Genomic DNA, 13,523 nt, shown 5'->3' on the forward strand with positions numbered 1-13,523 from the left:
TTCGTATGTTCTATGTTACCTTTCACATGACACTATCATGGTCCCATTTTTTGACAGGACAATGCTCATGTGTACATGGCATGATTTTAAGATATTCCTATGCTCAGCAAGAGCCTTAGCTCTGTCCTGATTTTGGATGTCAATTCTGTCCCAGTGTCAGTACATCAAAAACAGTTACAACAGCTGTGGGCTAGCTTGCCTTGGAGAGGATAGTACTACTTTATGACACCCTTTCCACTTGCATCAGTGCATAAATCAATGCCAGAGTGGGGTTTGACATCACACTTTTAAGACATCTTACAATGCCAGTTTTTTGTAAACCTTACTGATTCAGTTTTGTAATCCCTGAATAAAATTGCATACCTCTCATTAGTGAAGTTTCATTCCATTGCCTCCTGATCCTCTGGGTACTTAACTTTCTTTTATATTTGTGTGTGTGTGTATTTTTTATTGCATCCAGCACCATTGTATAGTCCAGCAGAGACCGAAGGCACATAAGATCACCCAAAACCTTAGTAACATTTTCAGACTTGTATATGTGCCTGTTGACAGCTCCAGTGATTCATAACTAGTTGTTTAAGGACAACAATTACCCTAGCAACAAACAATCAAAGAATGAGCTTGGTCACACCATATTCTGTTCACTGTTGTCATATTGCTTTGCTACTTCAGGTATCAGTAACCAGTCAGTCCCGATGCCACAGCTGGTAATATAACAACTGTTTACATTGTTTCTCTGTGCAACATGTTTATTTTATGTGACAATGCCCTAAAGTAGCTGCAAAATTCCATAGAAAAGTGATAACTATAACCATGCTGTTGAGCAAATCAGATGATGTATGTCACCTCTTGTGAATATATCCAGAATGGAAAGCCTAGCTGTTGCTACCACAGCTATATTGTGTGTGGGGAGGAACATGAACCAACACTGCCCAGCACATGCCCAACTGTCAATCACTTTGTTATTCTGTTTGAGGTCCATATATCTTCCATTCAGTGCTTTTCAGTATCATAATGATTTGTCTTTTCATCTATTTATATCTAACAAGTAATATCCTCACTTTACCAACCGCTGGACCTCAGAGTCATCCAGACTTTAGTTACAGTTTTCTGGCATTGTGACTTTCATACCTATGAAAATATCACTACCAAACAGCTTCATGTAGCTGCCACCATTTACCAACAGATCATGAAAATGGTGTATCTAGCTGTGTACCTATTTGTTAAGACTTCTTTTACTGTATATTTCAGTGCCCATTTAAGTATTCACATGTCACTGCACTTGTGTGTTCAGTCCCTGTTCCTTTCTTAACGTTCTGAAGAAAGGCCTTTTAATGATCCAAAAAGCTCAAGACTGTATGCAGTTAATTTTAAAATTGCAATGCTCAGATAATTTATGAATAGGAATGGGTGAGCAGTGAAAATTTTCAATTATTCACACAAAAGGATATTAAAACAGAGAATCTTTAAGAATCCCTATAAAATTTATTCGTACAAAAATAATCTTTAGACATTATAGTAACAACCCAGTCTATAGGTACCAAACAATGTTTACATATGACTTCAACATTAAAACCCATTATTCGGTGTACAAAACACCATTACTCATCCTCTTAAAAGAATGGCTGCCACATCATTCTTTTGGAAGTATACCCTTACACTACTTCCAAATGTAAGCAATTTTCATCTGCTACTGAATCCACCAACTGACACTACATCTAGTAATGGAAAGTTGTGTGTGCTTTTGGGTCTCGGGTGTTATTGCATACGCACACGCCTCTATTCCTTCATCCTTACACTTCCACTTGCACCCTCAATTTATCAATGGATGCTTGCACTTGACTTCTCATTGTTGATATTATGTCCTTTGGATCTGGAGCACTTGTTATTGCAGTTCCAGAGACTATCATATTGGCTCCTGCCTGCAAAAGTAAAAGGAAAGTTCCAGAATATCAGTCAATGTTAGAAACGGCCATTAAATTGTAAAAACTGGGTGGAAATACCATGAGAGCCGACAGCTACGATTTATATCTCAAGTTGTTTGGAAAGAGTTACCCAATTTCATTCATGTAAACATTCTTAACAAACACAGAGAATTTACAAGTTATGAATGTGATACACTAGTAAATCATGTACACATGCAGGAATGTAATTTATATTTCCAAAATGAGAATAAAGCACACAAAATTCCAAACTAATGCTCAAAATACAACACTAGCCTTTAAAATAACACCACAGTAGATAGCAAGTAATGAATTTTTAGTTACTGTGCATATACAGTGTAGGCAGAAGAACATGTTATTAAATTTTTAAGGGATTTGGGATTCTACAGGTATGATATTCAATACAAAGAGCTTCCACTTTGACAGCAGTGATCAGGTTAACCCAGCTGTGCACAGAGTTGAGCTTGGATGACAGGTACTGATAACTCACTCCATGCTGCTTCAACTTTTTGCCCGAGTTAATAAACAGCAATTGCTGGTGACATGCCAGTCTCTTAAAAACCCACATCCAGGGTCTTCACTGAGTGAGATATCTGAAGAGAGAGCTGGCCAGGACAACAGTCTAGCACCCTCTGTCCTGATTGACTTTTTGAAATCATCTATACGCTCATGTGGGTTAGAGTACCTGGTATCTTACCCTGTGGCCATTCACTCTCATGGGTTCTAGTTTGCAAGTAATCAACAATTTTTTTTTTCTTGTTCTAGAGCTTCAAAATTGAACACAATCATCATCTAAGCAGTGGTGTAATGGTTAGCATCTTAGTCTGATGTAGAGATGGTTGTTTCAAATCTTGCTTGGTGCTTCAAAATTTATTTCTAAATCTTTATAGAAATGACAGGTATGTTCAATTAATTAGCTTACATTTATTTTTTAATTTCTAATCCTTTGCCACATCATTTTAATCAGAATACTAACTTTTTCATTTGCTATATTTTCTTCTTCCTATCTTTAAGAAATTTCAGCATTACAGCGCGTCAGCAATCGTAAGTATCGAAATAATTATAAAAATCTGCCTCGATTGCACAAAGTACCTGGTGTTTACCTAGGTTTCAGCGTGGATAACCACGCCTTCTTCAGAACAATTTTATAAAACAGCTTGTCTAAATGGGCATAGTCAAAGGCTAAAATAAACACCTACAGGGGCAAGACCCCATAAAATTTTTTTTATACAAATACACGGTACATATGTACCAAGTCAATAATATTACTTATCTCTGTGTGCCGCCTCGGCCTAGCCAACGTACAATGGTCACAGGCTCTCCCCCGAACTAAAAGAGCCTGTGACAAATGTGTCAATACTAACAATATCTGAACAAGAATGTTGGAGTTAGAATCTGAGGCATTTGACCAGTGACCTGCACAAAGCTCACGAATTGACACTGCATATCAGTCTGATCACCTTTCTATGGACCAAGAATATTTATTACTGACTAGTTCACAGAGTTGCTCCAAAGTATAAAATCATAAGAGATAAAGTGAAAGTAAGTTAAGGAAACAAGCCTTCATGTTTCAGTGCCAGTCAGTTGAGATCATGCATAGTCAAGATAGAAGCATTCGGTTTCTCTACAAATTACTGAAAATGATACTTCCAACAAAGCCTTCCATTTACCCCAAAGAATTTAAAATGGTTAAATTAATGGAACATGTGACACCATTAAGACAACAGAATACCACTTCCACACAATAGATCTGATGGAGCCAGAATGACATTTTCACTCTGCAGCAGAATGTGCACTAATATGGAACTTCCTTGCAGATTAAAACTGTGTGCTGGAACGAGACTCAAACTCGAGACCTTTGCATTTTGTGGGCAAGTGCTCTACCATCTGAGCTACCCAAGCATGACTCACGACCTGTCCTCATAGCTTTAATTCAACCAGTACCTCGTCTCCTACCTTCCAAACTTCACAGAAGCTCTCATGTAGACCTTGCAGAACTAGCACTCCTGGAAGAAGGGATATTGCGGAGACATGACTTAGCTACAGCCTGGGGATGTATCCAGAATGAGTTCGACATTCAGTCCGGCACATAGTTTTAATCTGCCAAGACGTTTCAGATCTCATGGAATTACATTTTCTTTGAGACGTGTATCTCAACTTAATCTTTGATAATGATATAAGCCGAAGAAAAGAATTAAAATTTGTGCCATGGCTGGGACATGAAACTAGGTCTCCTGCTTACTAGGCAGATGTACTAACCATTACCACCATAGCAGCATGGCTACTGACAACTTAAGAAGTGGAAAATGGGCTGAAGTCGTGAACTGAAGTTTATGCTAAAGACAGGAATGGACTGGGGTAGGCCGTGCAGTTAGGTTAACCATGCTGCTATGGTAGTGTAATAGTTATCACATTTGCTTAGTATGCAGGCAACCCAAGTTCAAGTCTCAGCTGCGGTATAAATTTTAATTAATTTCTTTAGCTTCTATCATAACTTTCATGATAGTTCTGATTCAGAAATTGTATGCACTGGGTTTTGTTGCGGTTAAGCTTTAATTCTCTGAAGGCCACATGATGATACTGACTAACCTGTTGGCTATATCATATACATTGAAGCGCCAAAGAAACAGGTATATGCATGCGTATTCGAATACAGAGATACGTAAGCATGCAGAATACTGTGCTGCGATCAGTAACGTCTATTTAAGACACCATGTGTCTGGTGCAGTTGCTAGAACGGTTACTGCTGCTACAATGGCAGGTTATCTAGATTTAACTGAGTTTGGAAGTATTGTTATAGTCGGTGCACAAGCGATGGGAGACAGCATCTCAGATGTAGGGATGAAGTGGGGATTTTTCCCATACAACCATTTCACAGGTCTACCATGAATATCAGGAATCCGGTAAAACATCAACTCTCCGACATTACTGCGGCTGGAAAAATATCCTGGAAGAACGGAACTGACAATGACTGATGACAATAGTTCAATGTGACACAAGTTTAACCCTTCCGTAAATTGCTGCAGATTTCAATGCTAGGCCATCCACAAGTGTCAGCGTGTGAACTGTTCAACGAAACATCATCAACGGGCTTTCGGTGCTGAAGGCCCATTCGTGTACCCTTGATGACTGCACGACACAAAGCTTTATGCCTCAAACAGGCCTGTCAACACTGACACTGTACTGTTGATGAGTGGAAACATGTTGCCTGGTCAGGTGAGTCTTGTTTCAAATTGTATTGAGGGGACGGATGTGTACGAGTATGGAGACACTTCATGAAGCCATGGACCCTGCATGTCAGCAGGGGACTGTTCAAGCTGTTGGAGACTCTGTAATGGTGTGGGGCATGTGCAATTGGAGTGGTATGGAACCCCTGATACATCTAGATATGACTGACAGGTGATATGCACATAAGCATCCTGTCTGATCACCTGCATCCATTCATGTCCATTGTGCATTCTGATGGACTTTGACAATTCCAGCAGGACAACGTGACACCCCACACGAACTGCTACAGAGTGGCTCCAAGAACACACTTCTGTATTAAAACACTTCCGCTGGCCACACAAGTTCCCAAACACGAACATCATTGAGCATATCAGGGATGCCTTGCAACGTGCTGTTCACAAGAAATCTCCATCCCCTCTTACTCCTACAGATTTATGGACAGTGCACAAGATACATGGTGTCAGTTCCCTCCAGCACTACTTCAGTCATTAGTCAGGTCCATGTCACGTTATTTTGCAGCACTTCGGCATGCTGGCGTGGGTCCCACACGATATCAGGCATGTGTATGTTTCTTTGGCTCTTCAGTGTATATTCAATAACACATGCATAATCTGCAAAGACAGGCTTCTTTGAATCATCCGTCATGTTTAGTAGCAGGGAACTGATATACACTATATAATCAAAAGTATCAGGACACCTATTAGTGGACATTAAAATGGGGTGTATTAACCATTTGTCCTTATGACAGCTTAAGATCTGCTGGGGATACTTGCAACAAAGTGTCCGAATGTCTAGAGGAATGGCGGCTCATTTTTCCTCAAGAGCCAAATCCACATAATGTAGTGATGTCGGACACTAGAGTCTGAAGTAAAGGCAATATTTTAGCTCATCCCAAAGGTGTTCCACTAAGTTCACGTCAGGATTCTGGGCAGGCTAGTCCATTTCAGAAATTTTACTGTCCACAAGCCACTGTGTTACAAATGTTGCTTTATGTCATGGTGCATTGTCACGCTGATGCAATCACCGTCTTTGAATTATTCCTCTGCTATATGCAGTACACACTGCTATAAAATATGTTCATATTCTAACCCATGTGTGTTCTCTTAAATGAAATAGGGGGACCACACTCCACTCATGAAAAACACTCCTATACTTTAACACCTTCTCCATGCTTCACTCTTGGTACTACATATGATGGCAGGCATTTGCAAAACTAAATCCTCCCGTTGGATTGCCACAGGGTACAGTGTGATTCATCACTCCAAATCACTCATTTTCAGTAATCCACTGTCCAGTGGCATCAATTTTTACGCTAAATTTAATGTCATTTAGCACTGATTACAGAAATGTATCTCATGAGATGCTGCTCAACCACTGCAACCCACTCTTTTAACCTCCCCATGGGACATTGCTGTGCTAGCCGACATCTGGTAACACTTTGGAATTCAATAGTGATTCCTTGTAATTAAAGATATTTATTTTTACGTCTACCCTGCACAATGCTGGATGGTTCCTGTCATCTATACATGAGGTCTGCTTTGTCTCTGTTTGGCTGTGGTTGTTCCTACTAGTTTCCACTTCACAGTCACATGAACAGTAAGCAGGGGCAGCTGTAGAAGGGTTTAGATGTCCCTGATGGATTTGTCACTTGACATCATCCAATGACTAATCCACATTCTAAGTCTCTGAGCCCTCCTGACTGATCAATTTTTATGTTGTTACATTACTGCTTCTACACTAACTACATAACTCTCTCCATCTCCTTTTATAATGGCAGGTCATCTCTTGTAATATCTAGCAGTATATTCTGCATTACATCAGGTGTCCAGATACTTTTTATCAGGCAGTCTATATGAACAAAAACAACAGACCCAGAGCAGAGGCCAGTGACAAAGCCCCGTCTCACAAGTTTGCAATGTAAAGTAGTAGTAATCAGACTGGGAAAAAGTATTGTTTGTAAGCAAAAATATGTAGGTATGAGAGGAGTGCTGGAAGACATACATCTGACAGTGTGGATGGTGAATCACCTCTATCGCTCAGTTGGTAACAGCACTGCCTGGAAAGGGAATGGTTCTGCGTCCAAGTACCGGTCTGATACACAAGTTTAACCTGTTTGGAACTTTCAAAAGAGAGTGCACTCTGCAGCAGAGTGAAAGATTCTTCCTAAAATTGTGTAGTTCATGGCAAATATTTTTATTCCTTTAACCTAATGCAGACCTCATGCTATACTATGATACCACACCTGACATGTTGTCATATTTCGTGGCTTGGCCAACTAAATCAAAATATTGGGTTGGAATGTAACCTACAGCTTAATCTCCACTAGAGATCAGTGTTTCATCCAAACAACATTGCATATTCATACAAAGTCAATTACAACATGGGAAACTGGATGGCCAGGCAGGGATATGAACCACTGTTCTCTCTCCCCAACCTACCAAAGAAGTAGTCTAGGTGATGAACAATGGTACATAATAACTGATAGTGCTGAACAGTATGTGAGTCACAAACAGTTTCACTTCAATGTCCCTCACAGGTCATTACTGATGATTTTGTGACAACTTTCAAGTAAAGTAGAAACTATGCAAGTGGATACTTCAAAAGAAAATTTAACTGTGCATGCCAAATGTTAAAAGAATTACAAACACTAGAAACCACACAAGTACAGACAACTAGGGAAATGGCAAAGTAGAGCAGTGCAAAGGCTGATGATAAAGGAACTTAAAATTAACAACTGAGTTAACTGTGGTTCAGCAGGCAATTTAAATGACCACCCACAGTAGAGGCATAGAAGTCTGATATTACAAGCAAAAGATAAGAGACTTGATGTTGTGGACTGACAAGACAGCCAGTCCACAGTGACGGGTAACCGAAAGGCACACGCTTAAACTCACGCAGGCGGGTGTGAGGTCTGAAACAGGATACGTAATGAATGCTATAAAGAAAAGTACGTAGCTGCAGGAATACTTAACTTTAATCCATCATTTGTATACATCGTTCTTGATGAGACATGCTTCATACGATAACTATCAATTGCTATGGCGCTTTGCTAGGTCGTAGCCATTGACTTAGCTGTTAAGGCTATTCTAACTATCTTCTCTGCAAATAAAAGAGGCTTCGTCAGTGTTGCATCGCTAGCTAAGTTGTCCGTACAACTGGGGCGAGTGCCAGGACGTCTCTCTAGACCTGCCGTGTGGTGGCGCTCGGTCTGCAATCACTGATAGTGGCGACACGCGGGTCCGACATGTACTAATGGACCGCGGCCGATTTAAAGCTACCACCTAGCAAGTGTGGTGTCTGGCGGTGACACCACAGGAGAAATTAGAAACAGATCAAGAAGAAAGTGCTACTGATGTGAATACTCAATATTAGCAGTAAGATGCTAAGAAAAGTCCATGCTAAACAAGAAATGATTAAAAGTACTGGACATGAGCATTGGCTGAAATTCTTACATGTTCATGGAAGTAGACATCTACAGAACCCTTTGAAGTTCCTCAGTGGGTTTAAATATGGATATCTGGGATCCCATTGTCAGCTATGAGAGCAAACTGAGTGCACAAAGAAACAAGTCATGCACAGAACATCAGGTGTTCCAATGAGAACAACTGTATAGGGGTTACATGCACGTAACAAGTGTACTGAATACAGAATGAACCACAGAGATGTGACTGACCACTGTATAAGCACAGAGTTTGAGAGATGTAACTCGTGCAACACATTATCTTCTGAAAGTAGGTTAATTTTATTCAGGACTCCAATACACTGTATCATTCCCCACACTTTTGGGTACAAAACCCAAGTTTCAACATAATTTCCCTTCAATGTGGAAGCCTTATACCGCCTTACTGGGAGGACCTGTATGCTCAGACTCTCTAGTGGTTGGCATCACAGCTAACATCTTATTGCATCAATAACCTCCCCGTCATCCACATATTGCTTCCCAATAATTCTAGCCTTCAAGGGCCAAACAGATGGAAGTCAGAAGGTGCAAGATCTGGGCTGTAGGATGGATGATGAATGGTCCCATGAAGTTTTGTGAGCTCCTCTCGGGTGGGCAGACTTTTGCAAGGCCTTGCATTGTCATAGAGAAGGAGTATTTCATTTGCATTTTTGTGGTGATGAACACACTAAAGTCATTTACTTAATTTTCTGAGGGTAGCACGATACACTTCAAAGTTGGTCGTTGAACCATGAGGAAGGACATTAAATAGAATAACTTCTTCAGGGTCCCACAAGACTATTGCTATGACTTCAAGAACTGAGCATGAAGCTTTGAATTATTTCAAGGAGAGGTGGTGTGGGGCAACTCCATGGATTGCCGTTTTGTTTCCAGTTGGAATTTATGAACCCATGTTTCATACCTGTGACTATACTTGACAAAAATTGTCATGATTAGCCTCAGTGTGCAAGGAGTTCTACACAAATGGTCCTTCGTTGCTCTTTATGGTCTTCTATTAAGTGGCTAGGAACCCAGTGGTATACACCTTTAAGTACCCCAACTCGTGGACAAAGGGGTTAGAATTGCCAACAGAGATGTCAAAATGTTTAGCGAGGTGTTTGAGTATGATCCATCTATCATCCAAAACTAAAGTTCCAGCAATGCAGGCATCACAGCTGGCCAGAATGCTGGAGATGAGACATGTCTATGTAACCTTGAACCTTGTTGTGATGACAGATGCATTGCCCAAAGACCTATTGCACTTTTGTTCACTGTCAGGTATACATAGACATTTTGTGAACGCCTATGAATATCCACAATGCTCTGGTTTTCTGCCAAAAGAAACTCAATGACAGCTCTCTACCTGGAACACATCTGTATTAGAGACAGCATTTTTAAGCCTATGGATAGTGCTGCCACCTATCGGAACTTCTTGAAACTACAGGGGTTGAAGCGGGCATGCTCCACAATGCCCTAGAGAAAATTCTGTACTTACTCAACCAAAATTGGCCGAGAGAAAAAGTGTTTCATTACATAATGAAGGCCCTTCATAAATTCTTGACACCTCAGTATCATCCGATGGTAACCATGTGGCTGAAATACTTTGCCAGAGTAAAACTATTTTAATATGTAATGGTGCAATAAATATTGCAAAAATTTGCCCAATACGTAATATATTTAAAATTGAATATACTAGTCATCTCAAATGAAAGTGATTCTGGGATTGGTAACCAAATATAATACTCAATGCAACTACATTTACATTAGTAATTGCTACAACTCTTTCAATGGTAATGTCTGTACATCTCAAAACATGCTCAACAGCTAAGTTCCCCATTCGGTGTGGCAGTCCTGTTTCATCAGTTATTGTACAACAGAAAGGGGGATGGGTGACACCACAACATGCAACACATATCAACATAGGAAAGGAGTCTGATGAAGCAAGGCAGTGATGAAAAATTACAACTATCAGTATGTGAAGGAATTACAGAAGTTTACTCTCTAGAGTAATGCCTAAAGGAGGCAGCTACCTGTTCCACAGGCCAATCAGCCTTCCCACTGAAAGTGTGTGCTCTCTTCCACAAACAGCTTAATCTGCATGCTCTTCAATTGGAAGATACATTCATTTGTGCCAAAAAATATTGTAACTGCAATCAGAAAAAAATATGAAGTCCTTTAGCGTCATGTTTGAGCAGAAATACAGTTTTCTGTATTCACCTGCATCATTTGCATCTGCAAATAGTGTCCTCTTCAGTCTAACGAAGTCTATCACAGACGCATCAGGCTCACAGACAGCACAAGCAAACTATATGCTCCAACACACAGCTTTAACAAAGTGGCATCACTCAAGCTGTTGATATTTGTTCCCTCATTTACTAACACTTCCTTAACATTATCATGAACAAATAAGGAACTGTGGCATATTTTGTATCAAAAACTCCTAGAAACTGTCACAAGAGTGTACTGCCATGCTGGAAAAGTGCACAATGTGAACTGAGTCAACCACACTACAGTTTTTGGCATTGCTCTTACAAGAATGTAAAATTTTCAGTTAAACTGTATGTTTTCTTAGAAATATATAAATATTACTAGGTACGGCTATACAGCTAGATTTCATTTTAAATTTGAAATCAGAGCAACCTGTGATCTGACAATCTTGGCTTAAAATATGTTTGAATATCACTCACTGTTGCCCCGCTAATTTTAAATAAACGTCTCCCAGTTTTATCTTTCAAGGTTGATCAATTTCAGAAATATCATAGGAAAATATATGGTCAAACAGGATAATCATGCAAGAAATTACAATTAAAATGTTCAGATATTAGCCTCCCTAGGATGTTCCAGAAATAAACATTTTTGATCCTTACAGTATGAACTTGACACATGGTAACATTTCTAGAAATTACTGCTGACATTTTTTCTAAAACAGAATGCACTGTTTTCAAGACCTTTTTCATTCCACAGTGCATCTCTCAAACCCAAAAAAATTACCGCAATTCAGGCATTACTGCATTTTTCTGTTCATGAACAGAGTGCTATTTTGCATAATTACGAAAATGTGTGCAGTGACAACAGATTTATGTTATTAACTGGGGTGAGTTACATTGGAAAACATTTCCATAAAGGCAAAGTCCTGTAAAAAAATTTATTACTAGATTCTCTGATAGCATTTCATGTTATTTTGAGTAATAAACAATGTAAAATTACTAACAAATACCGCTAATTCAACAAACCTCAGCACACTGCTGTATTGTGGACGGTCCCACGCCACCATCTACCTCTATGTCCAGTGCGGGATAATTTTCACGCAACCATCTGACTTTTTCCATCATGTCAGACATGAATTTTTGGCCACCGAATCCTGGTTCCACAGTCATCACTAGAACCATGTCTGCGACATCAACATACTCCTTGACAGCTTCAACTGACGTGCCTGGTTTCAGGGCTACTCCAACCTAGACATGTTTAACTGCAGCATTACCGTCTGCTAAATACCTCTACAGTGGAAAGCTCTGTGTGTCATTGACTTTGTAAGTTATCACCTATGTTGCTCACCTTCATGCCTGCTTCTCTTACCCTTCGGCACGTTTCATTTACGTCCTCCGAAGCCTCAACATGAAATGTGTACTGGTTTACTCCTGCATCTGCCATAGGATCTATCCACTGAAAAAGTTTGGACCTTCAACTTTCAGAGATATGTCCGATAGACAAAGCTGCAAGCAAATTAATGAGGAAATCAGTAACAAACGCACCTGGTCGGGATTCGAAACCATCATGTGTGTTTCGAAAAATGTTTTAGGAATCTTAGCCCTTAAGCATTTGACTACCGGATGACCAAATGTTATGTTGGGGACAAAATGACCGTCCATAACATCCAAATGTAAATAATCTGCACCAGCATCAACAAGACGCTTCGATTCATCATGTAATTTAGCAAGATCGGCATTTAAGACAGATGGTCCTATTTTGCAAGTCACGCCGTCTCCCATGACGATAAAATTCTAACCTAAACACTAACTACTATCAAAACATATGAAATGCAAAGAGTATTCGCAACGCTACACAGAGCTTATACGAGAACAAACACAGGAGCTGGCCACTGTGTTCATCTCGAAGTATCGAAACATTAGCGGTATGAGCCAAAGCTAGCCAGATTGAAAATACCTACGCCTACGTTACTGAAGCATTTCATGGAAGTTAGCTGTCTTGTTACTCCAGCATACTGTGCTTATAGTTTACTTACATCCACACACATTTGTAAATTTTGATTGCGAAGTACAATATCGCTTATTAATATTTGTTATAATTTATTTACAGTCATTTTGCAGGTTTAAAATCAAGGCAGTCATATAAACAAGTTCTGATCTTTTTTGGGTAACACTCATTCAAACATAAACAGGAACTTAATAAAACACACACAGATATCGTAAATTCACAGTCAATACTGTTTTTCCTCCCTTGTTCAGAATTATTCTCCAGATACCAGTTTTATTCTGTCAGTTGTTAATTTTATACTTTTAACTTCTGTTTTAGATACTTACAACGTAAATTAATTATCAAAAAGTCTTAGCAGCACATGAATATATAGTACTATAAAATTTAAAATTGTTCTTTTAAGTCTAGTATATATGCCTACACATATCCTAATATTTTTTCAATAATATTTTTTAAATATCACATGTAAATATCTACATCCTTCATATGAATGACAACTGTGCATTTTCACTTGCGTTCACTTCAACTCAATACAACTCATTATATAAATATCATGTAGAATCTGGAACTATTTCTGTCTGTTTATATCATAAGAGTGCACATGTACTTTACAATAGGAGTGTATTGGACGCCACTGATTCAATAGCCCTGGGCTCATGCTCATCAGCTAAAATCGACCATAAACTCAGCACAGTGGA

At 39.4% G+C, this 13,523-nt stretch overlaps 1 protein-coding gene across 2 annotated transcripts; it reads right to left on the reverse strand.

Moving 5' to 3' along the window:
• Nucleotides 1–1,465: 1,465 nt before the first annotated feature.
• LOC124551025 (ribulose-phosphate 3-epimerase) lies at nucleotides 1,466–12,675 on the reverse strand. Of its 2 annotated transcripts, XR_006967755.1 has the most exons (5): nucleotides 12,363–12,675; nucleotides 12,166–12,273; nucleotides 11,844–12,065; nucleotides 10,641–10,757; nucleotides 1,789–1,922 (listed from the first exon to the last, which is right to left on the reverse strand). XR_006967755.1 is itself a non-coding variant. In XM_047125874.1 (4 exons), exons 1-4 carry the CDS (start codon nucleotides 12,597–12,599, stop codon nucleotides 1,794–1,796), a joined length of 696 nt encoding a protein of 231 aa, XP_046981830.1. In that variant the 5' UTR covers nucleotides 12,600–12,672; the 3' UTR covers nucleotides 1,466–1,793. The 2 variants fall into 2 exon arrangements, 1 of the variants encoding a protein (XP_046981830.1); XM_047125874.1 differs by lacking the exon at nucleotides 10,641–10,757 and having other exon boundaries at nucleotides 1,466–1,922; nucleotides 12,363–12,672.
• Nucleotides 12,676–13,523: the final 848 nt, after the last annotated feature.

The sequence above is a fragment of the Schistocerca americana genome, chromosome 9 (assembly GCF_021461395.2).
Source record: "Schistocerca americana isolate TAMUIC-IGC-003095 chromosome 9, iqSchAmer2.1, whole genome shotgun sequence".
Classification (NCBI taxonomy): domain Eukaryota; kingdom Metazoa; phylum Arthropoda; class Insecta; order Orthoptera; family Acrididae; genus Schistocerca; species Schistocerca americana.